This window comes from Psammomys obesus, unplaced genomic scaffold, assembly GCF_907164565.1.
Source record: "Psammomys obesus unplaced genomic scaffold, mPsaObe1.curated_primary_1811, whole genome shotgun sequence".
NCBI lineage: Eukaryota > Metazoa > Chordata > Mammalia > Rodentia > Muridae > Psammomys > Psammomys obesus.
In genome coordinates this window covers 5,674,630-5,702,111 of record NW_026596040.1, presented here as the reverse complement: position 1 = coordinate 5,702,111, position 27,482 = coordinate 5,674,630, and the positions used below count along the sequence as shown (strand labels likewise).

General features: G+C 40.2%; 1 protein-coding gene across 1 annotated transcript; it reads left to right on the top strand.

Annotated features, from left to right (window-relative positions):
- The first annotated feature begins 2,354 nt into the window (after positions 1 to 2,354).
- On the top strand, positions 2,355 to 11,042 carry Spink1 (serine peptidase inhibitor Kazal type 1). The gene is made up of 4 exons (XM_055622455.1): positions 2,355 to 2,476; positions 4,148 to 4,179; positions 5,763 to 5,869; positions 10,921 to 11,042. The coding sequence occupies exons 1-4, from the start codon at positions 2,422 to 2,424 to the stop codon at positions 10,964 to 10,966; spliced, it is 240 nt and encodes a 79-aa protein (XP_055478430.1). The 5' UTR covers positions 2,355 to 2,421; the 3' UTR covers positions 10,967 to 11,042.
- Positions 11,043 to 27,482: the final 16,440 nt, after the last annotated feature.

Genomic DNA, 27,482 nt, shown 5'->3' with positions numbered 1-27,482 from the left:
AATAGCATGAAATACATTATAAACAGAGAGTTCAATGTAAATGAAGGGTAAAGCTAAGGAAGACTCAGGAAAACCAAAAGAAAAGGGAACATTTTGTGTTTATTAGAAAATGTTTATTACCGTGTATTAGAAGTTGAAGGTTTTTGTGTTTTACTTCTCATCCAGGGATAGCAAAGAAATGACCAACATGGCTGAGAGATTAAGAAGGATGTTAGGCAGAAATATAGTAAGAAGAGTAGGAGGAAGTCTAAATCTCTACCAGGGGTCTTGAAGAATGGAGAACTGGAGAAAAGTGTGATCGTAGTTGCATTCTGTAGACCATTCTTCCATGGACAGAGCTCTGAAGAAACGAGACAGTGGGAAACACCTGGAGGAACTGGTGGTGAGTCAAAGTGGATCTAAGATGCTACAGTGAACATGACTGGAAGTGTGTGTAAGTTTTGGACACATTGCTGAGAGAGAGAGAGAGAGAGAGAGAGAGAGAGAGAGAGAGAAAGAGGAGGAGAGGAGAGGAGAAATAGGAGCAGACTCTGGCAATTCATAAGTGAAGCACCAATGTGAATTCTAAAGTTTTAGCTTGAGTAAACATTTTGAAATAAAAAAAAAGAAACAGTGAGGAAAAAATGAAGAAAAATATGCTTAAGGGTGCTAAGTGATTAAAGATAGCACAGGGTCTGCTACATTTGAGATGCCTATAGGACGTCTTGAGAAAAATAAAGCCAAACTTTATATCACCCAAGTTCTTCCGTTCATAAAGATCAATACCTCACAATGTCCTGCATGCACCCTCATGCCTCAGGCCTGAGTTGTTTCCTTTACATCCTGCCCCGCTTTTCCCTATCTCACTTTCCTCCAGGTGGACTGTCATGCTCAATATATGTCAAACTCACCAGCTGGTTCTTTCCTCAAATCCTGGCCCTGGACATTGTCTTCGCCTAGGATGGACATTCAAAGCTGTGCCCATAGTTCAATTCCTCACTTCCTTCTATTCGGACACCTCATCATCATCATCAATGCCTTTTCTCAACACTTCCTCATAAGTATTCCCAACTTCCATTATCATCTCTCTATTCTCCTCCATAAATTTGTCATAATCTGATTATTTTAATAGCATTTTAGTATTATCTATTATCTGTCCCCTCAATAAAATTGCATGGAAGCTCTATGAAACATAGAGTTCCATGCTGTTTGTATCCACTGACATATCCCAAGAGATGACGAGTGTTTAACAGTTCTGAAGACGGAGAAGTTACTCTACTGCTTAGCTAAAACATTAGCCAGCCAACATTTGGGGATGTTAACAGACACCAAGGTCAGGCAAGTGATTTAATTATTTTGTAACAATGACTAAAGTGTCAATATTTGTATCAAACCCCAATTTCCCAAAGATGATGTAAGAGGGACCATATGACATCTACACAGAAAGTAGCCTGTGCTGTGAGAAAAGCACATCAATTTTTTTTTTTTTTTTGTGTGTGTGTGTGTGTGTGTGTGTGTCCCAAATAGTTTTAAGAGGACAGTAACCCCACCTCAGTGTGGCTCTGAAATATGTTGTCTTTTTTCTAGATGGGAAAACAAAAGAAAAAAAAAACTTACCCTTTGTGGCAAACGGAGACATTATTTAATTTGTCAAGACTGTTATACAAACACCCTGGAAAAGATAGTCTGAAAGAAGGCGATGACTATCTCTACTCATGAGAGACAGAAACATTAAAGAAAATAGACAATCACCACCAGATGTGGTAGACACTCAGCACATGCCAATTAATGAAGGGTCAATCCTTTGAGTTAGTTATTACAATTATTTTAATGTTCAAGTGTATAAATTCAGGCAATCGGAGAGCGAAGCAATTTTTTCTAGAGTCATGTGGCCACTCTACTAGGTACACTCAGCTCCTGGACACAAAAGGCAAGGAACTGAGTCCTTATCTCTTATCCACCCCTATCAGAGCTTAATGAATGTACACCAGATAAAGAGAGAAATGGGAGAAAAAACAAAACAAACAAACAAAACAGGAATGGAAGAGTAGAATAAAAGGAAAGAATGGAAAGATTTTTTTGAGCTCTGCACATTTGCTCATCCATTCAGAACTATAGAAGAGACAAGACCTTTGGTTTCACCTGCAGATAAGAAAACCAGGCTCAGGAAGGGAAGAGGCTTTCCCAAAACCTGGGAGGAATCAAGCTAATTAGCTTTTCCTGGCTGAATTTGGATCCAACCACTCCAGAACCCTGTTTTCTACCCATGAAACATTTTCCCCAGCCTGGAGGCCACATGGAGTCAATCAATAACCAAAGATTCCTCTTATCCTGCACAGTGGGTGGAGCTTGTCTCAGCATATGCTTATATGACCACTCCTCAGTGTCTGAAGCGAAGCATCCCAGAGAGTTCTCCTGATCTTTGCACCCAGCTCTGCAACCATGAAGGTGGCAAGTATCTTTATTCTCAGTGCCTTGGCACTGCTCAGCTTAGCAGGTAGGTGTGTTTGTATATTCTTCAAAAATTAGTAAATATATATATATAGAGAGAGAGACCTGTTACTTTATACATCCTGGAAATTTAGTCCAGCTAACTGGTGCCCATGAGTTGAGATAAAGTCAATGAGAATGAATAACAAAGGTGTTTCTAGTGAGAATTACAAAAGGAAATTATTTCTAACATAATTGAGGAAAGCAGCTGTGGTAAAACATGACCTTGTCTTCATTGGGGATGTGGTAGAGAAGAAAGAGTTTCAGGGTAAAATACCCTTCTAACTCTAGAAATGACTACTAAACTCTAAATCCGAGGCAAAATTACAAAATTTAAATGCTTATGAACTTGGCATCAAATAGATAACAATGACCGCCATTTAGTCTGCACAAGAGTCATATTTTGAGTGTTTAGAAGTTTTATGTTTGATCTGTAGAATGTTTAGAGAGAATATATCCTGTTTGAACAGATGAAGGAATCCTCAAACTTTACTGTGAGAATGTTGGGAGATGATCCTTGTTTTTTGTAGCTGGTATTCATGAACACCTTCACCTCCGCAGCTGATGGGACAGAGACCGTGACTACAGCCAAATCTGACCTTTCCTAGGAGATGAAAGAACACTTCTTATTGTTTTGGATAAATAGTTATGGAAGCAAAGGGCCCTTTGTCCCACCTCATGCCTAATAATTAATACAACTGGATGCTGGTAATGAGGCCCTGCTCATTAATTTTTAGACTCATTTGCATTCTGGTTCCAAAGGGTCCCCAGCAGCTGCATCTTCTCTGACGAGTCCCAGGGGTTTTTCTCAGTTCCTCGGAGATCATTGCCTGAAAATTAAGTTCTGGGAACATTTCTCCATTGGGGGTTATCAGGTTAGGTTCCTTCCCCTGGTAAATGCATCTGCAGCCACACTTACCATCTGCTTTTTAACAGATAATTCCTAAGATTATAATTACATCATCCCCCCCTTTCCTTTCTTCCCTCCAAACCCTCCCATATACCTCCTTGCTCTTTCAAATTCAATTTGTTGTTACATGTATGTATATGTATCATATGCTCTATGACACATATACACAGACTTGTTTTCTGAAGTACAAAGGGGCTCTGTTCGGAACTATGTAAATACAGTCACTGTAATGCACCTGTGGGAAAAAGCGCTGTGAGAACTGGTGTTGAGTTGGCAAAAAAGCTCCATTTTTTTAAAACATTATTTACAAAAGGAATTTAATTACATCAGAAAACATGATGTATTTTCCATACTGCCACCAATACCCTGAGGTACAGATATTTATAATTTGAGACTGTGAGATGAAAATTCTACCAGGTGTACAGAGAACACTGATGGATGTTCAGAAGGTGTCTAAAGAGTGAGTGCCTAAACATTTCGAACTCTGAGCACGTAATTTCTATTCCCAAGGCAGTGATCAAATTTCCTCAATGCCAGATTGAGATATTCAGTAACAGCCAAAGTTTTACTTAATTCTTTTCAAGGTCTTAGCAGGCAGAGAGTGGAGAATAAAGCATCTGGTGTCCTTGAAAGTCTGTGGAAATAAGAGAAGTGGGAAGTAGATAGCAGAAGCAGAGGAGTCAATGAAAACTGTATTCTTTGGTAACTAAGACTAGGTCTGGCTTCTTTATTTGGGATCCAAGTTAATGTCTGATTTATGTTTTCTAGGTAACACTACAGCCAACTTGGTGGGAAAAAAGGTAAAAAGAATGTTATAATTTCTTATTATATGTATTATATATATATAATGTATTATATATATAATATATATATTATATATATATATATAATGTATTATATATATATATATATAATACATTGGATTTTTTTTAAGATAAGTTTTCTCTGGGTAGCTCTAGCTGTCCTGAAACTCACTCTGTAGACCAGGCTGGCCTCAAACTCACAAATCTGCCTGCCTCTGCTTCCCAAGTGCTGGGATTAAAGGTGTGCGCCACCACCACCCAGTTTAATTTATAATTGCTTAATTCTCTGATTTCCTATACGTGCGGAAATTGTTTGATCCAGTAAAAGTACAGCCAAGATCTGAGCATGCATGGTGGTAACATTGGTAACCCAAAACACTCAGGAGCCTGAGTTATGAACCGGCTTTGAAGTTAGCTTGGTCACAGTGAGACCTTGACAGAAAAAAATAAAAATAACAAAAAAAAACAAATATACACGCTAGTAAACCTTTTTTAGTTTAGCCTCACATCAGGATTAGCCTCACCTCAAATGGTGGGGAACCTCAACTGCAGAGGAACTGCAGTGGTTCCTCTGCCTCCTACACAAGGCTGTGTGAAAGACCAGCCCACTAACGCCTTGCCGTTTGTCTGCTGCTCGCTGTGAAAGAGATTTCTGAGTGGAAGCTCTCACATTCTTTCCAAGGGCTCTTGACTTGACCATGTTGGCTTTCATTGCTCCTGATTTCCAAAGCACATTAAAGGAGGAAGAACCCCTCATCTCATTATATATGCACCTAGGATATGTACCTGTGGTGATGAACCTGAAGTTTATAAATCATTACATTTTTGGTATTATGGAAAAAAAAAAGTCTGGCACCATTAGAAGCAAAACCTAGTTATAGAAATGACAGAAGATTGCCCAAGTATTGATCCACGAACAGTAAGTGTTAGCAAAACAGAATCAGTGGAATGATGTTCGGTCATGAAGCAGTCATGAAGTAATGCCCAGGAACTGGAACGCAGGGTCTAAGAATCACTGGCGAGGCCACTTGAACTGAATTTATCACTTTGTGACGCTTCCCTCGGGGAGAAGTGTAATGATGACGTTACAAGGTATTTATAGATCAGCGAATGGATATTAACAGTTTTGATTCGGGTGAGAGTAAATAGAAAAGTGCATAAAAATATGACAGACATATAAAAGGTGTCAAAGGATCATCAGCTTTCACTAGAAAACAAAGCCCAAGAACTCCAAGCACGGACGCCATCTAGTGGCAAGAAAGACTATCTGTTAGCAGCTGGTGTTACCCTTTTCATTTCGTCAAACCTCGCCACAGCAACATGACGTAAGTGGGGAAATGATTATTTTTCCAATTCGCAGTCGAAGCGACTGAGATCAAGGGAGGAGCTAGTAGACGCATGATGTCATATAACTTGACTTTAACTCAGATTTTCTGATTGCAAGGCAGATCTTTTTTCTGTTGTTTTCTTATATAACACCCAGTGTCATTATCCTAATTGCAAAAAAACAATCTTAATATTTTATTATAAAACCACACATTGAGAACTGGCGGAAAACAACCACTTCATTTTGTGTTTAGGCTAATTGCAATGACGCAGTTATGGGATGTCCCAGGATTTATGACCCTGTATGTGGGAATGATGGAGTTACCTACTCCAGCGAATGTGTACTGTGCTTTGAAAACAGGTGAGGATGAAGTTTAATTTTTAAGTACTTATTTTAAGTTACTTATCATTAGAATTTCACATGTGTTATCCTCTTAAAGCCTAGGTCAATAGGTCAATAAATAAATGTTCTTTCTTTTCATAAATTTGGTGTGTTAATATGATTTAAAAATTGTTTGGATAATAAAAGCTCCAATTCTCTCTCTCTCTCTCTCTCTCTCTCTCTCTCTCTCTCTCTGTGTGTGTGTGTGTGTTTTGTTTGTTTGTTTGTTTGTTTGTTTGTTTGAGACAGGGTATAGCCCTCACTGTCCTGGAACTCACTCCGTAGACCAGGCTGGCCTCGAACTCAGAGATCTGCCTGCCTCTGCCTGCTGAGTGCTGGGATTAAAGATGTGTGCAAACACCTCCCAGCTAAGCAGGAATTTTCTTAGCAATACAGTTGATAGTCTAGATTATCAAAAAGCCTATGCGTACAAAAAAGAAAACTTTAACCTAAAAAATAATTTTTGACAATAGCAGATACTACGTTTTCTAATGCTCCTCCAAATGTGAATTATACAATTTTTAATGAGCAGAAATATATTTTATAACATTTGCATTCATGGGTATGAGCACTAAACCCAATGAAGTTTAATTTTCTGAAGTGTTTAATGTTGGGGAAGAGGAATCAGACCAAGAGCACTGAGACAAACAGATGTGTCACAAGTTTTCTCTTACACTATGCCCAAACATATGTGCCAGTCATTATGCTAGGCCCTCCATGATTTCCATGTGCTTGTGACCAGAAACAAAACAAAAGCAAACAAACAAATGCTCATGGGGGCATGTAAGTGTTTCCTGTAAGTTGTGGCAATTGCCGGCAAACGGAAAGTAAAATGTTACATGGCCAAAGCAAAGATAGTAATATCCTGTAACTGGAAGGTGGAAGAAAGGCTTAGTGAAAAGAATGCCATGTAAATGAGACTGAATTTCAATCAAACAATAGAGATCCTAAAAGTGACAGAAAACACTTAGGTTTTCTAGAATTGACTCCATGTTAAAGACTTCAGCTCAGGCTCAAGCGACTCTAAATTGTCCTTATTCGCCCATATGAATTTCTTCTCTCTAATGCATCCTTGGGGTTGGCTCTAAATGATTTCAGAAAAGTCTCAGAGTTTACCTAGGATTGTAGACATTTCAGACCCAGAGCAGTAGGCGTTCGGCTTTATGGTGAGTGCACATCCAGTGTGTAAACAGTGCCAGGCGTGATATCACACGCCTGCTACCCTGACATTGCAAATGTAGGCACAAGAAACCTGAATTCCAGGCAAGTCTGTGATCCACCTGTCTGCCTGGGGTGAGGCCTTGGCTGAGAAAGTTGGGAGGAACAGGTGAGCCTTGTGGAAAGAATACATTTGAAACCACTTGTTAGTTTTCTCATGACCTATGTTGTTGACACTAAAGTCAAGTATCATTATTTCCATCCACGGGGAGGAGGAGAGCCCCACCCTCGGGACTTGTGAAATCCCCAAGAATGGGGTCTAAAGTCCAAAGGCCTCTATTTAGAGTGAAGCATTTGGAAAATATGAGCGGAATGCTGAACATGCTTTCCTCTTTAAACCTACTGGCTGCAATTTGCTCTTTGTATGCTGTTCTGTACGTGTAAATGCAAGAGGCACATTCTGCTGCCTGAACATGCAGCATCGCACCCGGTGTTCTGAAATAACGCTATGTCTAAAGATGCGTTTGGCCTCCTCAAACGTAAGAGATGCTCTAAGGTTTCTATAGTGCCTTTGTTTCTGTTGCCCATAAAAGTCACACAGGAAAAAAAAAAATGTCACACAGGGGGCTGACACTGCCTGCAGGGCTAGAGGACCCAGAGATCTAGGATAGAACCAAATAGGACTGGGAAGAAAAGTCAATGCAATTATTCCTGGTGATAGTCTGCTCTTCATAGATTACTGCCTAGCCCAGTTGTCGTCAGAGAGGCTTCATCCAGAAACTGGTAGAAACAGATGCAGAGACCCACAGCCAACCATTAGGTGGAGTTCAGCCAATCCTGCTGAAGACGGGGAGGAAGGACCTTAGGAGCCAGAGGGGTCAAGGACACCACAAAGAAGCCCACAGAATCAACTATCCTGGGCTCAGAAAGGCTCACAAAAACTGAACCACCAATCAGGGAACCAGACTAGGACTGACCTAGGCCCTCTGCACATGTTAGAGTTGTGTAGTTGGGTGTCCTTGTGGGACTCCAGCAGTGGAAGCAGGGGCTGTCTTAGACTCTTGCTGACTTTTTTTTTTCTGACTTTTTTTTAATCTTTTATTATTATTATTTTTTTATTAATTACACTTTTTTCATTTTGTATCCCCCCATAAGCCCCTCCCTCCTCCCCTGCCGATCCCACCCTCCCTCCCCTTTCTGCACGCATGCCACTCCCCAAGTCCACTGATAGGGGAGGTTCTCCCCTTCTTTCTGATCTTAGTCTATCAGTTCTCATCAAAAGTGGCTGCATTGTCCTCTACTGCGGCCTGGTAAGGCTGCTCCCCCCTCAGGGGGAAGTGATCAACGAGCAGGCCAATCAGATTATGTCAGAGGCAGTCCCTCTTCCCATTACTATGTAACCCACTTGGACACTGAACTGCCATGGGCTACACCGGTGCAGGGGTTCCAGGTCATCTCCACGAAAATGTTCAATCCCCATCCTGAAAGGCAAAGAGGATAGACATCAGAAGAAAAAGAAAATAGGAAACAACCTCAGAACCTGCTACAAAGGGCCTCTGAAAGCCAGAAGAAAACAGGAAACAACCTTGAAACCTGCCACAGAGGGCCTCTGAAAGCTTCTGCAGTATAGACTGTCAAAGCAGATGCTGAGCCTGATGGCCAACTGATGGGCAGAGTGAATGGAATTTTATGTAAGAAGTGGGAAATAGTAAGAGCTGGAGGGAACGGGAACTCCACAAGCAGAGCAACAGAACAAGATAATTTGAACACAGGGAACTTCCCAGAGACTCATACTCCAACCAAGGACTATTCTTGCTGACTTTTATGACCCTTTTCCTCATCAGTCTTAATACAAAGGGAGGTGTCTGGTTTTACTGCAACATGATACAGTGGGTTTGGTTGATATCCATGGGAGGCTGCCCTTTTCTAAATAGAAATAGGGGAGGGGTGGATGGGAAGTGGCAGAGAGGAGGTGAAGGAAAAGGACTGGAAGGAGAGGAGACAGGGAAAACTGCAGTCAGTCCCAATGTAAAATAATGCTAATAAAAAATGTTTAAAAGTCACACATACAAACAACAAATATTGACTCGGCAGGTTGTATTTATATATTTGGGCACATACAACACACATGTAGCAGTATGAATCAAAGAAACAGAAGCTATCAATTTGAAAGTGAATTGGGGGAATGAGGGATTTAGATGGAGGAAACTTGGGAAGGGTGGAGAAAGAGAGAAGTGATTAATTATATTTTAATTAAAATGTGTTGTTTTAAGTTGCACTAAAATGACCTGTGTGGTAATGATTGCTGGAGCCAGAATCTGACTCTAACTGTTGAAGTTTGAGATTCTCAGAAAATACCAAACAGGGTTTTCTTATCATGAGCCCCAGACTCATGGTGGGGGGGGGGAGGGGGCTGCCACATGTGTTAATTCAGGGCATTATATGTCTTCTGTGCTTTCTTAGAGAAACTGTTAGCAGTTCTTTTCTATCAAAAAGCAACTACTGACCTAACTTTCTGCGGTGCTAGGCATGTTTTCTATCTGTATGGGTCAATACATAACTAGTCATCACTGGCTCTTAAACTCAGTACACTGAGAAACTGAAGTTTTGTTTTTGTTTTTGTTTTTTTCAAGACAGGGTTTCTCTGTGTAGCTTTGGCTGTCTTGGACTCACTTTGTAGACCAGGCTGACCTTGAACTTACAGACATCTACCTGCCTCTGCCTCCCAAATGCTGGGATTACAGGTGTGCACCACTGTTCCCAGCTGAGAAACTGAAGTTTTAATATTGATAAACTTTTAAGTTTAAATAACCAAATGAGGGTAAGGAACAGAGCGAGCCATAGTGAACAGCACAGCTGTGGATAAAAGGATTATGTGAGCACCTTTGAGATGGGCACTAATGTAAGTTAATGTTAGCATTAAAAAAGAAAAAGTGTATCAAAAAATGTACATGTGAAAATAGATGTACCCAATAGATGTGTCTCCAATAACAGAGAAATACAAAGTTTGTTGCATTCCAGTATGTTCATGGAAACAATGACTAGAGAGGGAACTCTAGAAGCAGTCTTGTAACTAAAGAACAGTTACAAAATAGAAGGACATTTAGATTTTGTGAATAAAACCAGCTTGGTCAAGGTAACATGGAAAAGGAAGATGAAATTTTATCTAAAAAAGAAGACCTTAGTATTGGCTGCTGTCATGGGATTCAAGATGGCCTGACAGAGTCAAGCCCTCATCTTCTTTTTTTTTTTTTTTTTAATTTTTCTTTTTAGTTACATTTTGTTAACTCTGTGTCCCAGCTGTATCCCGCTCCCTCATTCCCTCCCCAATCCCTGGTCTCCTCCCTGCCCCTTTCCAAGTCCACTGATAGGGGAGGACCTCCTCCCCTTTCATCTGACCCTGTTTTATCAGGTATCTTCAGGGCTGGCTGCAAGGCCCTCATCTTCTAAGATGAAATGTTAAACAATTAGAAAGGCCTGACATGGCTTGGACAACAGCTAAGATGGCCACCTGATCACTATGTCATGGTATCAATAATAACAGAAGCAGTAGTGGATTTAAGACTAATTCCATGGATTTCCAGTAACACCCCATTAGGTTTGTAAACAGCAATGACAGACACTTTTTTTACTCAATTGTATCTGAGTATATCAGTTGTATAATAGGAAAGAACAAATATTAAATGAATACATAAATGCATGAATGAATAAGTGAATTCAAGAAAGAGAAAAGTGAGAATTAATGAGCTTCTCTTTAAAAAAAAAAAAACAAAATTACTTCTAAGTTTTATTGCCATTCTCCCATAGTCACTTATTTGTGCCAATAAACTACAAGCTGACCATTATTTATTTTTCTTAAATTTCTTCTACAGGAAACGCCAGGTTCCCGTTCTCATTAAAAGTTATGGGCCTTGCTGAAAGTCAAGATTTTGAACTCTGTTAAGACTACCATGTTTGGCTAGCCTGTTTGTTTAATAAATGCATCTAAATATGCGTTGTTCATCCCAAAGCTTTCTGATCAAAGGCATGGATGAATATAGATGTCAGAGAACTTAGGAAAGACCCAGACTAGACTAAGCTTCACCAGCTAATTCTTCATGCCTATAATGTCAGACATTACAGATAATGACAACTCACAGTTGAGCATGTGCAATGAAGAGAATTTTGGATGAGGATGAAGAAGGCATCCTGTGCAACGCACAAGAAGAAATCTTCCGAGAAGAAAAGGGACTGCTTACCCAAAGAAGTGAGAGGGAGTGCTTTAATATAGCTCATGATGTTTCACTTGTGAGCTACCACATCCCTTCAGGGGTACTCTAGTCCTGTGAGTAAACTTAGAAGAGTGAACACTTCAGCAAACAATTTTCAGGGATGTTCTTTTAGACCTGGCTGACCCCCCCCCCCCCTTTAACCACTATGAGTGCCTCTTCCTTTAACCACAATCACCTCTTCTGGATTATGCCTTGAATCTCTTCAATAGGAATTCGAGGTAATAGCCCCCTATTGTAAGATTTTTCATGTCTATATTAAAAAATAGAATGTAGACATAATGTAATAAAATACAGACTAATAAAATAGAAACAAGGAAATGTTTCAAAGGGGGAAAATATCTACAACTACTTAAAACAAAAATAAAAGGGAAAGCAGCTTCAGATTCTGAGGTTCTAAAAAAAATTTAGTCTAAGATGGAAAGGTAGTGGAGAGCTAACACCAGTGAGGCTGTGTCAGAGTATGTAATACAGTGGGTAATGGGTCAGCCATTGAGCCAGAAATAACCAAGGCAGAGCCCTTCTACACTAGGAAAGCACAGTTGCCCGGTTACCCACTTCTGGTGATATTCCGGAATTCCTGCCTTGGAACTGAATACTTACCACTAGAGGATGCTGTAGTCTAGCAACTGACTCAGCCCAACCAGCCTGACAGCTCTCACCTTGCTAACTCAAGTTTTGGATGCAAGATGGCTTCCAGCATCTTATCTGAGATGCTAGAGGACACTTGAAGGACACCAAACATTAAATGAGTCTGCGGTGGTAATGTTGATTTGATTACTGAGTGTTGTAAGTTGTCCTATCTACTTGGACCAGTCTGCAAGTTCACATACACACAAAATTGTTTTTGTTTTGTTTTTATAATTATAAGCAAATATAAGTCCCAATCTCAAATCTATCTTAAATGGCTCTGCTTTCTGGGCCCATCAGGAGGCAGGCATGTGGATTCTGTCTCCATGTGTGGTACTTATATTCCAAAAGGAATGTCTCATAAACCAGAGCATATTTAAAAGAGAAACTATCAACACCTTCAATATAAAACTTAAACCTATGAAGAATGATTCAAAGAAGGAAAATTGGCTGAAAGAAAAAAACCTTCAGAACTTGGAGGGCCTTTTCAAAAACTTCAAGGGTAAAGAATATTGATATTACCAACTCAGCTCTAAATACAATATCTATGTTGCCCCAATTCTTTCGGAGTACCCTTTTCTCAAGTTTCCTTCTCCTAACCTCATGGATTTTTCTTTTTACAAAACAGTTCACTGAGACCAGTTAGTGCTCATCATATACTCATGAGTGTCACGCTGTCCATGGGAGCTGTCATCCTACTAAAGACCTTACCCTTCAAGAAAATTGACTTTCCTTCCTCTAGGAACCATTAGCTGTCAATACCTCCTTGTTTAGGGGTGGGTAGTTCTGTGACCTTCCCATATTCATGTTGGAATGTTGATTGGCTTGATCTTGTGTAGACAAAAAAAGATCTTTCCACCATCTACTGGGAGAAAGAAACTCTGTTTTCCTCAAAGGAGTGATACTGAGGATATCCGTCCTAGTCCCAGGACAGGCCCCATGCTCAGAGCAGCTGGCCAACACAAATCAAACTCTGTTTTATAGTGGCTTTTTTTCTTTTGATTTTGTTTTAGTTATTTTGCTCTTATTTTTAAGACAGAGAAAACCCATGAAGTTATATGGATAGGAGTGGGGGAAGAACTGGGATTTGGGGGATAGGGAAGAATATAATAAAGACATAAAAAATCCGTAGAAATAAATAAATAAATAGAAAAGCTTTCCAGCCACCCTTACATGTTTTCTGTACCTGGGAGAGGAAGGTGCGACATTCATGCCCCATTTCTGGCAGAACACTCACACAAACTTGTTCTCTGTGCTTTGGTTGGGAGCCTCTGATAAGGACTGAGAAACACACTAATTATCCATATGGATATATAATCTTAGCAAGCAGTTTTATTCTATGTCCATTAATCATAACAATAGTAGTAGGTTTACACCTATGGCCTATCAGTTCCTCAGGTATGGCTTTTTGGCCAGTATACTCTTTTGTCCACACTTCTTTCATTGCCAATGTTCATTCATTGCAATGCCTCTGGCTTATGCTACTCTATAAATACTAGAACTTTACTGGGACTCCTCTTGGATATCCTATTGTTCCCCTGTGTCATGGAGATCCTTCAGTTTTGGATCTGTAGGACCAGCCCCTTCACACATTGCAGCTGTCTGTTAGTGGTATAGATGTTGGGGTGGGACCATTCAAAGGCCTGGTTCTGGGCCTGAGAGGTATCTGAGCTGGTTAGTCGACCTCCTGGCTCTCCTGCTCTCATGCCCTCAGGGCCAGCTAACCAGCTACTTCCCACCCCCAACTCCCACTACCAGGACCAGCTCTACCCTGCTGCCCAGGAGAGGTGCTGGGCCTGCTCTCTCTTGTTTTGCAGCCAGTGAGGAATATAGCCAGTTCTCCCACTCTCATGACCCCTGGACTCTCGCCTGCCATAGATGGCAAAGGACAAGGAAGAGGAGGAGTGTACCTCTCCCTCATCCATGCCACCACCTACCAGACAAGAGGCAGGGCCAGCTGTCCCACAGTCCCTCCCTCAAGACTGGTTCACCTGCACCCCCATCATCAGTGTCAGCTCTACCATACTGCCCAGGCCAGGTGTAGGGCCCACTTTCCCAAGACCTACAGCTGGTGAGGGGCAGGACTAGATCTCCTTCTCTCATAACCCTAAGGCCAAGTCTCCTGCCGGCAGCAGGTGGTGAGGGGAGACTGGGAGAAGAGAGGAGAGGATGGTATTTCTCCCCTACCACCACAGAGGAGATGGGTTATCACTCCGGTGAGGACTTCCCCTTGTATTATCCTTCAGTGGCTGGCTCACCTGCAGCTCCCTGCCCAGTTCTACAGAGCCCTCAGACATCAGCATGTCTCCAGGCCCTTACTAGGGACATCTGCCTGGCCCTTGGTAGCTACAGAACCCTGCTGTTGTAGGGCCATGGACCCAGATGTGGCTCTGTTAGCTGCACAGGCCAGGACACCACCATGGTCCAAGACAGCATCACAGGCTACTCAAATCAGGCTGTCCCTCACAATGCTCAAGTCTCCAGTTCTGCCTGTCTTCATTATGCCTGTTTCTCTTTCTCTTCCATTTCCCCCTGTGTGCTTGCTCCTCTTCGTGGTACCTGAGATCTCTAAGTGCCAAGGTTGTCTCGGGGGTGGTCTATTGAGTATATCTTTATGCACTTTCAAAGTTGAAAAATCCATGACAAAATTAGACTTAGAAACATCAATTAGCTCTAGATACTCTCTCATAACTTTGTTTATAACCTACATATACTTCCTCATCCGCTAATATTTAGCCCTTTTTCTTTTATTTTTACATGATATACTATACCCATTTATATTTTTATTTACATACATCCATATTATTTATTTACATACTCACTAAGTTCTATATGCATGAGCACTGAAGGGAAATGATCCAAAATCATGATGAGGACTGGCAAAAGCTGCTGTTGGGCCAGGTGTTCTGAGCTCACTTTCTCGCTCACTCATTAATCCACTCAGCCACCACATGCTGGTCACCTACTGTGGGCCACATGCTATTCTCGGTTCAGAGTGGATTCCATGTTCATTGAGTCAGAGAGGGATGCCAACCCTTTTGGAGCTCATATTCAAATGGAAGAGAAGAATCATTACCAAAGTAAACACACAGATAGTTCAGGTAGTGCTGAGAACTACAGTGGAAAGAAGTGTGGTGATGTCATAAAAGTGACAGTAGAACACAGAAAAGGGGCATGGTAGATTAAACATTAAGTAACTTTTATTTGCCTGATGCAATTGTCATCTCTGAGGCTTCCTGCCTCCATCTGCTAACCTAGGCCTAGTCCTGGAAGCTTCTAGTCTCCCTACAATCTAATCTAGGCCTAGAATGTTTTCAGCTTCTGAGACTTACTGCTGAATAAGCTCATCCTTTCTAGCTCTTTCTGAACTCTGGTTGGCTGGTTCAACTCGGCTGTTCTGGCTCAAACTGCTCTCCAAGCTGACTGCTGACTTAATCTCTCTTCTCTTAGTTTTTTGTTTGTTTGTTTGTTTTGTTTTGTTTTTAACTTTTTCAACTTTTATTAATTATAATTTATTCACTTTGTATCCTCTCATAAAACCCTTTCTCCTCCCCTAATCCCATCTTCCTTCCCCCTTCTTCACTCATGCCCCTCCCTAAGTCCACTGATAGGGGAGGTTCCCCTCTCCTTCCTTTTGATCTTAGTCTATCAGATCTCATCAGGAGTGGCTACATTGTCAACTTCTGTGGCCTGGTAAGGCTGATCCCCCCTGAGAAGGAGGTGATCAAAGAGCAGGCCAATCAGTTTATGTCAGAGGCAGTCCCTCTTCCCATTACTATGGAAGGCACTTGGACACTGAACTGCCATGGGCTACATCTGTACAGGGGTTCTAGGTTATCTCCATGCATGGTACTTGCTTGGAGTATGGGTCTCTGGGAAGACCCCTGTGTTCAAATTTTCTGCTTCTGTTGCTCTCCTTGTGGAGTTCCTGTCCTCTCCAGATCATACTATTTCCCACTACTTTCATAAGATTCCATGCACTCTGCCCAACAGTTGGCCATAAGGCTCAGCATCTGCTTTGATAGTCTGCAGGGCAGAGCCTTTCAGAGGCCCTCTGTGGCAGGTTCCTAACTTGTTTCTTGTTTTCTTCTTCTTTTGATGTCCATCCTCTTTGCCTTTCGGGATGGGGATTGAGCATAGTCAGGTCCTCCCTCTTGATTAGTTTCTTTAGATGTACAGATTTAAGTAGGTTTATCCTGTATTATATGTCTATATGAGTGAGTATATACTGTGTGTGTCTTTCTGCTTCTGGGACAGCTTACTCAGGATGATCCTTTCCAGTTCCCACCAAATACCTGCAAATTTCATGATTTCCTTATTTTTCATTGCTGAGTAATATTCCACTGTGTAGATGTACCACAATTTCTGTATCCATTCTTCAGTTGAGGGGCATCTAGGTTGTTTCCAGCTTCTGGCTATTACAAATAAAGCTGCTACAAACACGGTTGAGCAAATGTCCTTATTGTGTAGTTGAGCTTCTTTTGGATATATGCCTACGAGTAGTATGGCTGGATCTTGAGGAAGTGCTATTCCTAGACTCAATTCTCCAATAAAAAGACACAGACTAACAGAATGGATGTATAAACAAGACCCAGCAACCTGTTGCATACAAGAAACACACCTACGTCACAAAGATAGACATTACCTGAGGGTAAAGGACTGGAAGACAGCTTTCCAAGCAAATGAACTCAAGAAGCAAGCAGGAGTAGCCATTCTAATATCTGATAAAATAGACTTTCAACCAAATTAATCAAAAGAGATGGGGAAGGACACTTCATACTCATCAAGGGAAAATTCCACCAGGAAGACATCACAATCCTGAACATCTATGCCCCAAATATAAGGGCACCCACATTTGTAAAAGAAACAGTGATAAAATTTAAACCACATATAGATCCCCACACATTAATAGTGGGAGACTTCAACACCCCACTCTCAACAAAGGACAGGAAAACAAAACAGAAATTAAACAAAGAAACAATGTCTCTGACAGAAGTCATGTTTCAAATGGACCTAACAGACATTTACAGAACCTTACACCCAAACACAAAAGAATTTACCTTCTTCTTAGCACCTCATGGAACCTTCTCCAAAATAGACCATATGGTTGGTCACAAAGTGAGCCTCAACAGATACAAGAAGATTGAAATAATCCCTTGTTTTGTTTTTTACTAAATAACACTTCTAAGCCTCTAACTCTAGCAACCTGTTCTAGTCTTCTGGCTCCTTCTCACTCTCTGGCTCATTCTACTTTAACTGTGTCTTGGTTATTCTATCTATCTATCTATCTATCTATCTATCTATCTATCTATCTATCTCTATCTCTATCTCTCCCTCTGTCTCTCTCTAAATCCTCCTTTTCCTGTCTCTTCTAGTGAGAATTGAGCATATCCCTATCCTGACTCATTCTGTCAAATCTTTCTCTGATTTGTCACTTTGTCTATCTCTCAGTTAGATGTCACTTTCAAACATGAGTGCTTTACCTTCATTGTTTGGGATAAAGGTGTGTGCTAAGGGTGTGTCAGTATTCCAGCCAAAGTAGCTGTGTTGCTGGATTAAAATTACTCTACAATAGACAAAAGTTATTGTAGCAACTTCCATCAAGAGGTAGAACTTTATTTCCTACCCTACATCTTCCTTAGCTCTGTGACAGACTTTTACCAAAAGAATGTAGTTGAGGTGACAGATGTTCAGTTTCAAAAAACACCTCAAGGAACTTGTACTTTCTATTCTCATCCTATCCAAACCTGAGCTGCCTGACTGATGGAAGTGTCCTATGGGGAAAACTCAGGCCTTCCAATAGAGTCACTCTGAAAACTCACAGACTGGTGAGCAGGGTCATTTAAAAACAACCTCAGTGACTTTCTAAATGACCTCAGGTGCCACAGGATGCAGTAGATAGGCCATCCCTGCAAAGCCTGGTTAAACAGGACCATTGAGTCATGAACAAATAATCAATGATACATGGCATAGATGACTGAAATTGAAACAAAGATGTTGCAGCATTAACTGGGGTTATCAGAAGTGCAATGGCAAGAAGCCCATTCTTGAAAAGAAACATAAATAACAGCTAAGCCAGCCTTGGAGAGATTCATGAAACAAACTTCTAGGAAAATAGAAATACGTTCGTAAGGTAGAAGAAACAAGAACCAAGAACATTATGTATGGAGCCAGATGAGTACAGGGAAAGGCAACATTGGAACAGGAGATAAGGCAGAAGAGTAAGGGAGGCTTATCACGTAGAACTTGGTATACTGTGGTCTCAACATTAGATTTGATCCTTAACAAAACAAAAAACTCATGAGAATTTTTAGGAGTAAATAATATAATATTTTTACAAATAAATATTAGCTTGAAGAATAGATCACATAAAAGGTAAATAATACCAGTTAAAAGGCAGTTGGTTTATTTAAAACTACAGACAGTATATAATGAGGATTGACTTTGGCGATGAAAGAAATATTAAGAATGTATTTTTGGATATAAAAGCTATAGGACTTACTAAGATTTGGATACACTGAATAACTGATGAAAGATTAAGAATAATTAAGACTGTCTTTAGGTTTGAGCCAACATCATATGGCTGAATCACAGAGAAATACATTGAGAGTAGAAAACAGGCAACAAAGGTTACATTGATAATGTTTCATTGTCTGGTGTGGAGACACAAAGAAGGCAATTGGCTATCTGCCTGGGTGCAGGGTAGAATACACAGAGACACAAATTTGGAATTCTTTAGCATGTCTGTAGTATTTAAAGCCACAGATGAACATAGCTGCACTGATCGTGGATGAATAAACAGTCTTGATCACATAAATAGGATATGAAAAGATTGAGCTGTTGAATGTGTAGAAAGTAACAACAGTATGAAATCATGAAGGACATGCTACAGAACATCATGTTTTAAAAAGAGTGAGTAGTCAGTGAGGCTTAATGCTCCTGAGAAATTTACAAAAGTCTGGAAGATACAAGCCTTACAGAGAAATCACTAAGGACAAAGCCAAGAACAATTTCAGAGAAATAATGATCAAACTAGAATGTTACCATGGATGAATTGAAGAATGAATGAGAAAGGAAGAATGGAGTAAAGATAACCTATTTAAATAAATTTTGCTAAAACCAAACAAGCATGGCATACATTCACTTATAAGCGGATATTAGCCATATAATACAGGATAACCATACTACAATCCACAGACCAAAAAAAGCTAAATAACAAGGAGGACCCTAGAGAGAATGCTTAATTTTCATTCAGAAGGGCAAAGAGAATAGACACCAGAAGTGTTTGAAGAAAGGAAATAGGACTGAAGCCTACTATATATGTCCTCTGAAAGACTTGACCTAGCAGTTGATCAAAGCAGATGCTGAGACTCACAGCTAAACTTTGGGCAGAGCACAGGCAGTCTTATGGAAGAGTAGGGGGCAGAAGGAACCAGAAGGGACAGGAGCTCCACAAGAAGACCAACAGAGCCAACAAATCTGGGCCCAGGGGGACCTGAAGAGACTGATACATCAACCAAGGATCATGCAGGGAGAGGATGTAAGACCTGCTTAAATGTAGCCTTTAGGCAACTCAGTCTTCATGAGGGTTTCCTAGTAAGGGGAGTGGGGGGCTGTCTCAGACATGGACTCTGTTGTCTACTCTTTGATCACTTATTCCTGGTGGGGTGGCCTTCCTAGGCCACAGAGGAAGAGGATGCAGGCAGGTCTGATGAGACTTGATAGGGTGGGGTCAGTCCTCTCTCTGAGGACTAGGGAAGGGGGTTGGGGGAGAAGCGGAAGGGTGGGACAGGAATGAGACTAGGAAAGGGGCTGTGATAGGGATGTAAAGTGAATAAACTTAAAAAAAATAAAAGTAAGAATGTCATACATTTAATGTCTTCAGTAAATGTCTTTAGACATTTTGCTGATAAGAAAGAGAGAATTGTGGCTGTGTATGAAGTAAAATGAAGTCAATGGAAGATCATAGGTGCTTTCCAAACGTGTTTGAGCCTCACTGTTGTACCCTAACAGTGATCTCTTCAGTAGTCAATACAAGAAATGGAATCTTTCATTCTACGTTGGACATTGCTAACATCATTATATTGTATCTCCTTAGCTGTTGACTCCTTCAACCAGCATCAGACTAGAACTCTGATGAGTCTTCAGATATCTTGACCACTTTTGCAAAAAAGGCTTCATGTAATACATATGATATTAACCTCAGACTATTTCACTGAGTTATCAGAGCAACTGGAAAACATGAAAGCATTCCTGAAGAATGAGAATGGAAAAACTCATTCACACATGCTACAAGGGTCTGCCACAGCTGGGAATTTTTGGGGAAAGTCACAGAAGATATACAAGGAAGTAAATAAGAAAACTCTTCAACGACTCGTGACTATAAAACTTTAATCAACAGTTAGAGTTTGAATAAAAATAACTTGCACTAATGGAAAATATACTCCTGGAGGTCATGTCATAAAATTATTAAAGAAAATCATAGTGCCAGGTGTCGGGTACCTCTCTAATAATTGCTAACTATAGATGACCTTTAGCTGCTTCCACAGAAAAAATAATAAAGAATACTGTCACTGCTCTTGGCTGCTCATCAGAACTAAATGATAAGGTCCTACTGCTGAAAAATACTACATAGAACATGTAAAAAATAAGTTGAGACCTACCTGGAGATTTCTCACTGCTTTCCAGATCCCATGGTGTCAGAAGTTGCCTTGCAAGTTGCTGGGGGAAGAGGAAATCACCAACAGTACTACTTAGTTGGACCCTGTGGGCTACACTGCTATTATGCCAAGCAAGATGTTCCCACTAGCGAAATGGTACACACAATTGCTTTCAGGTTTGATCTAGGGATGAGATCATGTCTGGCAATGTTAGATGCTTAGAATCCATGAACACTCCTAGAACACTGATACACTTCCCTTAAGGACACACCCATAGCCCCATGTAGAATTCTCTATGTAGAGTAAAAAGAAGTTAATAAATCCTGTCTACACACTTTGTAGCTTTGTGTTTTGTGGGAATTAAGCTACAAATGCATTAATTCAGCATTACAGCCATATTTAGAACAGTTTTTTTTTGAGGGGGGTACATAGCACAAAAAGAGGAACTTGTAACTTCTAATAACTTCTAGTAGCTTATTTGTTTGAACTGTTGTTCTGGGGAATTGCCTCAAGTTATTCACTTGCTATTTCATGGTCAATGACTACAATGTTTTTGCTATCTCCTAATGAGCTTGGAAAGGATATTATTGGAGACTTTGTTAGAAGGAAAGTCCAGGAAAAATGCATATTGACACTTTTCGAGATGAGGATGGATTTTAAGAATATTTTGTTCTATGTGATTACTCAGGCAAGAACAGCCACTGCAGAAGATGTTTTGAATAACAATATAAATAAAATATGTTGTTTGGATATCAAAAATCTTTTTGCCAAGGCATTCTGGATATTATCCAATGAGAGAAAGTTAAAAACACCCACAGCAAATAAAGATGAGAGTTGTTAATTGGTTCAAATAACATAAAGTTTGCCAGGCGTGATGTGGCTCCCATCACCAATGAATATCTCACATCTAGTGGCAAACAGTGGCAAACACTCCTGTGACAGCATCCTACCTGAGGGATTTGACTTTGCTTTGATCTCTGCCATACTGGAAAGGGCAGGGATTTGTGGGAGACAATCTTCCTGGGAAGTGGCATTAACATTCTTGTATGCAGTAACTTCCCGGGGTGCACTAGGAGCCCTGGTTTGGTGTTATGATGTTCAGGATAACACAGTTGCTGTGCTAGTTTCCTATTGTTGCTATTGTGTTAGCACAATAAGTGTGATACACACACTTAGAAGGCCTACAGCAGCATAAAATTAATTCCCTTAACATTCTAGAGATGAGAAGACTAAGTTGGTTGCCATTTATTGAAGTTCAAGTAGTCAAAGTGTAGTCAGGTCTGGCTTCCCTGGGGAGTCTGGGAAGAGTCTATTGCTTTGCCTTTACTGTCTTCATTTGTCCCACCTGTAGCCTTTAGCTTCTTCACTCTGATATCTGTTCTGGTTTTTGTACCACCTCCTTTCTTTTTTAGTTTGACAATTCTTTTTCTCCCTCTTTTAAGAATGCTCGTATGACATCACTGAAGTAACCAGAACATCCAAGACTCCCTCCCCATCCCATATGAAACCCCCTTCTTTTCACAATGTATTTAGATGCTCAGAGATTATGAACAGATATTTTAGGGCATTACTTGGGTTCTTGAAACTACTGATCAATAACTTATTCCATAGAAACTAAAGCATGCCAGTGACTGTATGTCTATGAAATTCACTTATCTTCCCATAACATAGGTCTCATGCCTATGAATAAAATAATATGAATGAACTACTAAAAACCAGAACCTCTTTCTAGCTGAGAACATCCTCTAAAGATCTGATGCTGTTCTAAAAGGTATGGCTTGTGCTTCAAACCACTCATTAAAATCTGTTGCTGTTTCTGTCATTGTTAAAATCCACACAAATAGGGATTGAGAGACAGAACATACCTAAAGATCACTCTGAATGATTACATCGTTCTGTCCTTCAGAATTCAAGTTCTGTTTCTTTCAGGGTCTGAATTTCAAAGAGAGAATGTTTCTGTCACATGGCATGGTAGTTCTATTGATCTTGGAGCCAGTACTGTTGTTTGTCCATTTTGGAATTTTCCTGTCACCAAAGCAACAAACAATTCAAAACAAGGTAATTGATGACTGTTACTAGGGAAAAATAGAATGTCTTACACAATTGGACAGGGTAGATTATGTTTAAAACTCAGGTGGTTCCTGAGAAGCTCATGATTTTTTTCAATAATAAATGTTGGTGGAGGGAGCTGGAAAAATGGCTCAGAGGAGCCAGGTTTAATTCCCAGCACCCACATGGCAGCTAACAACTATATTTAACTCCAATTCCAGAGGCTTAACCCTCACACGACATATATGCAGGCAAAACACCAATAATGAGATGAAAATAAATAAAAGAAAAAAAAACTTTAATAAAATGTTAGTGGAAAACCATAGAAACTGAACAAAAAAGACTAATACTCTTTACAAATTAAGTGTTGAATTATCCTAACAGGTAAAGAATGTCAACCAGATGAGAGTCTACTCATGGTCATAGGGAACATGGAATGAGTAGCAGAAGAAGAAAATTTGAATATCACCATAGTCTCATGATCTATTAACACTTATCATAGGAATGATGATGGTGGCAGGGGGCAATTGCACATGATTTTTCTGGCCCTTTTGGTTACACTTATTTGTGCTAATCAATCATTTCTTATTTATTCTCCACCTTTTTCTACTTAATATTATATCAGAAATTATACATGGGGAAATAAGCAATTTTTTTTAATTTTACTATTTTTTTAATTTTTATTATTTTTTTAATACTTTTTTTTATTAATTACACATTATTCATTTTGTATCCCCCCATAAGCCCCTCCCTCCTGCCCTGCCGATCCCACCCTCCCTCCCCTTTCTGCATGCATGCCACTCCCCAAGTCCACTGATAGGGGAGGTTCTCCTCTTGTTTCTGATCTTAGTCTATCAGTTCTCATCAAAAGTGGCTGCCTTGTCCTCTACTGCGGCCTGGTAAGGCTGCTCCCCCCTCAGGGGGAAGTGATCAACGAGCAGGCCAATCAGATTATGTCAGAGGCAGTCCCTCTTCCCATTACTATGTAACCCACTTGGACACTGAACTGCCATGGGCTACACCTGTGCAGGGGTTCCAGGTCATCTCCACGAATAGTCCTTGGTTGGAATATGAGTCTCTGGGAAGTTCCCTGTGTTCAAATTATCTTGTTCTGTTGCTCTGCTTGTGGAGTTCCCGTCCCCTCCAGCTCTTACTATTTCCCACTTCTTACATAAAATTCCATTCACTCTGCCCATCAGTTGGCCATCAGGCTCAGCATCTGCTTTGACAGTCTATACTGCAGAAGCTTTCAGAGGCCCTCTGTGGCAGGTTTCAAGGTTGTTTCCTGTTTTCTTCTGGCTTTCAGAGGCCCTCTGTAGCGGGTTCCGAGGTTGTTTCCTATTTTCGTTTTCTTCTGATGTCCATCCTCTTTGCCTTTCAGGATGGGGATTGAACATTTTAGTTAGGGTCCTCTCTTTTGCTTAGTTTGTTTAGATGTACAGCTTTTAGTGGGTTTATTCTATGTTGTATGTTTATATGAGTGAGTATATACCGTGAGTGTCTTTTTGCTTCTGGGTCAACTCACTCAGGATGATCCTTTCCAGCAATTTTAAAATTTAGTATTTAAAATAAAGAATATTTATAATGGAGCATTTTGGCTTACATGCAAATTTATTCATCATACTACATAAAAGCATGACATCATCATTATTGTTATTGAATGAAGTTTAAATGAGGCTAGAAGGGAGATGGCTGAGCACTATTCCACCAAAAGACGAGCTTTGTTGATTATCTGTCTACAGGTTGTCAGCCTAGATTCTTTCTTTAGTGTGGTTGTGGGTGTTTGTTTGGTTAAGTTTTTTTTTTTTTTTTCTGTAAAACTGGCAGAAATGGGAACCTGCAAACTATATTTCCCAGGTTCCCTTGACAGTGGAGATTAAAACTACACATAGTGAAAAGAGGAAAAAGAAAGTCATTTCATTTTCTGTTGTCTGTGGTACACCAAGACAGGGCAGCAGTGCCAGTAGGAGCATAGCCGAAATCTATGCCCAGTTGCAGTATTGCACATACCACGGTAGAAAAAATCATTGTCAGCAGCAGCAGCAGCAGCACAAACTTTTGCATTTCTACTCAAATGCAAGGATGCAGTCTCAGCACCTTCACTGGACAGATGCCAAGTGCTGCTAGGCCTTAGTCCAGATTCAATAGAAGCTTCTAGTTTTGAGCCCCAGCCTTTTCTCTTTTGTTCTAACTTTCTGAGTTTATTGTAACTGATTCTCTGCACTAAGTCATTTTGCTTGAAGTACCAAGAATGTTCTGTGATTCCTAGGATTGACATCAAGAGACATAGATATGAACCTCAGTTTTACAAAATACAAAAGAAAATAATTTTCTGAAACTGGGAGTTGTTTCTGGCAAGTATTTCCTAAGTGAGTCTTGAATTGCTGTTTGGGAATTTGGCTTCTCAGCTTATCCAGGGAGAGTGGAGAATGTAGAAGAACAACTATGTGATCTTATACAAGACAAATTATTTTTCAGATCAGGTCTTCCTAGAAGGCAGAGATAGAAATACCTGGAGGGGACAGGAGCTCCAAAAGGAGACCAACACAGCCATAAAAACTGAGCCCTGGGGACCCTGAAGAGAATGATACACCAACCAAGGACAATGCATGGAGAGGACCTAAAACCCCAGCTCACATGTAGCCCATAGACTCAGTCTCCAAGTAAGGGGAACATGGCCTTTCTCTGGCATGAACTCAGTGTCAGGCTCTCTGATCACCTCCCCCTGGGTGGGTGGGGGGGTGCAGCGTTGCCAGGTCACAGAGGAAGACAATGCAGCCAGTACTGATGAGACCTGATAGGCTAGGGTCAGATGGAAGGGGAGGTGGACCTCCCCTATCACTGGACTGGGGGAAGGGCATGGGAGGAGATGAGGGAGGGAGGGTGGGATTGGGAGGAGAAGAGGGAGGGGGCTACAGCCGGGATACAAATGGAATAAATTGCAATAAATGATAATAACAAAAGGAAAAAGAAAAAATGGAATAAAAACCATAAGGTTAATGAAATAATGAAAGAAATTATTCAAACTGCAATGCACAAATTATTTGTTTCTGTGGAACAGTGAATGATTTAAGAAAACATAAAATCAATAGGACATGTGAAGTTATCTGACTACGATAAATGTTTAGAAGTTCCCCTCTGTTCTATTCCTTATTTTCTAGCCTCATTATTTTTCTTTTGCCATTTCCATCTCTGTCTCTACCTCTATGTTACTTATCATCATTTTTAAAATTAGCATGAAATTATAGGTTTTATCATGACATCTTCATATCATGTGCTTTGCTCATATTCACCCTCCAATTCTGGCTGTTTTTCTTTCTTCTTCTACTGTATCCTTTCTCCTGCCAAAGAGCACCCATATGATTTCATCACACACACACACACACACACACACACAGAGAGAGAGAGAGAGAGAGAAGGAGAGAGAGATGTTACATGTTTCAAACCCTTTCAAAATTGAAATTTAAAAGGACATTATACAAAGATTAATACTTGACTGGTTTTGGAACTTCTGAAGAACATGACTCACTTTTGCTAAAGGTAAAGGGTCAAGGTCCCAGATGAAGATGAAGCACCTGTGGTGATGGGTCCAGAGACAGGTAAAAGCTATTGTTCACTCTGTTGAATCAGAATCCTTTTAAGTAAACATGAAAGGGAAGAAAATGAAAGAACATGGTGGATCTGTGAGACAGTGCAGGAAGGAAGTGCAAGGCCTAGGAAAGGAGAAAAACGCATACCTTCCCACCAGCAGCAATTCTCCATGCCCACACACTGCCAATGGGAAGTCCTGTGCCATATGTGATATACATGATGCAGATTCTGCATACGACAGCAAACATGCAAACTTCATCTTTCTGAATCTGACGTAGATATTCAGCCCTTCCAGGACTACTGATAACTGCAGTCAAGCAACTGTCTTCAGCACCTGTTTGATACTGCTTCCTTATCACAAAGAGTAGAATTCTGAATTGGAAGAAAGAGCCACTATGAAGGGTACAGATTGGAGGCACAGTAACCAAGAGAGAAAAGCGGGAGAGCTTAGGAGCTGGTATCTTTTGGTACCTTCTCCTTGCAGCATAAGATGGGGATGTAAACAGAGCTTCTGAAGAGTCATCTTAAACACTATGCATGAAGGAGCCCAGCTAAACATTAGGGCAAATTATCTTCAAAGGGAAGATCAGCATTGTACTATTGTAATTTGTCAACTGCTCTCGCATATTCACAGTTCTCTGATCGTGCTTCTACCTCTCTACCCTTACTACATTTAGCTGGGTTAGGATCTACTGCAAGAGACTGAATCATGTCTCTATCAGCTGCGTCTCTAAAAATTAACGTGGCTATTCTGCCTCTCTGACTAGGAAAAATACACTTATCAAGTCATGGTTTTGGCAAACCATATAGACTTTTCCTCAGGCATCATACATCAGAAGTTACTTGTCTTTTATAAAATTTTCTATTTTTATTTTTTTGTGTGTGTCTGTAAGTAAGTCGTTTAATGGAATGAAGTTATTCAGCATAGAAATCAAAGCATACACAATTGTTTTATAGCTTTTCTCACTGTCAGTATAGGTAATATTTAGACGATATAAATAATACCCTAAAGATTAATAAATAAAAATTAATAAAAATACTGAGACACAGTTATATTTGCATGATTTCTTTTTGCAATTAAAATCGAAGTAAATATTATTTTAATTGTTCATATTATGTTGCTGAAAAGGAAAATATGAAATTATTTAATCTTTAATTTCTTTTATCTTGTATGTATCACAAAAATACTAATGTTTAAGTAGCATTGAAGTTAAAATTCCCTTTAACAATTGATCT

What these genes read in the sequence shown, in the direction of transcription:
- Spink1 (XM_055622455.1), top strand. Translation starts at nt 2,422, where the DNA reads ATGAAGGTGGCAAGTATCTTTATTCTCAGTGCCTTGGCACTGCTCAGC. An exon ending in GGCACTGCTCAGCTTAGCAG is followed by an intron (nt 2,477 to 4,147) that starts GTAGGTGTGTTT and finishes TATGTTTTCTAG; the next exon opens with GTAACACTACAGCCAACTTG. An exon ending in CCAACTTGGTGGGAAAAAAG is followed by an intron (nt 4,180 to 5,762) that starts GTAAAAAGAATG and finishes TTTTGTGTTTAG; the next exon opens with GCTAATTGCAATGACGCAGT.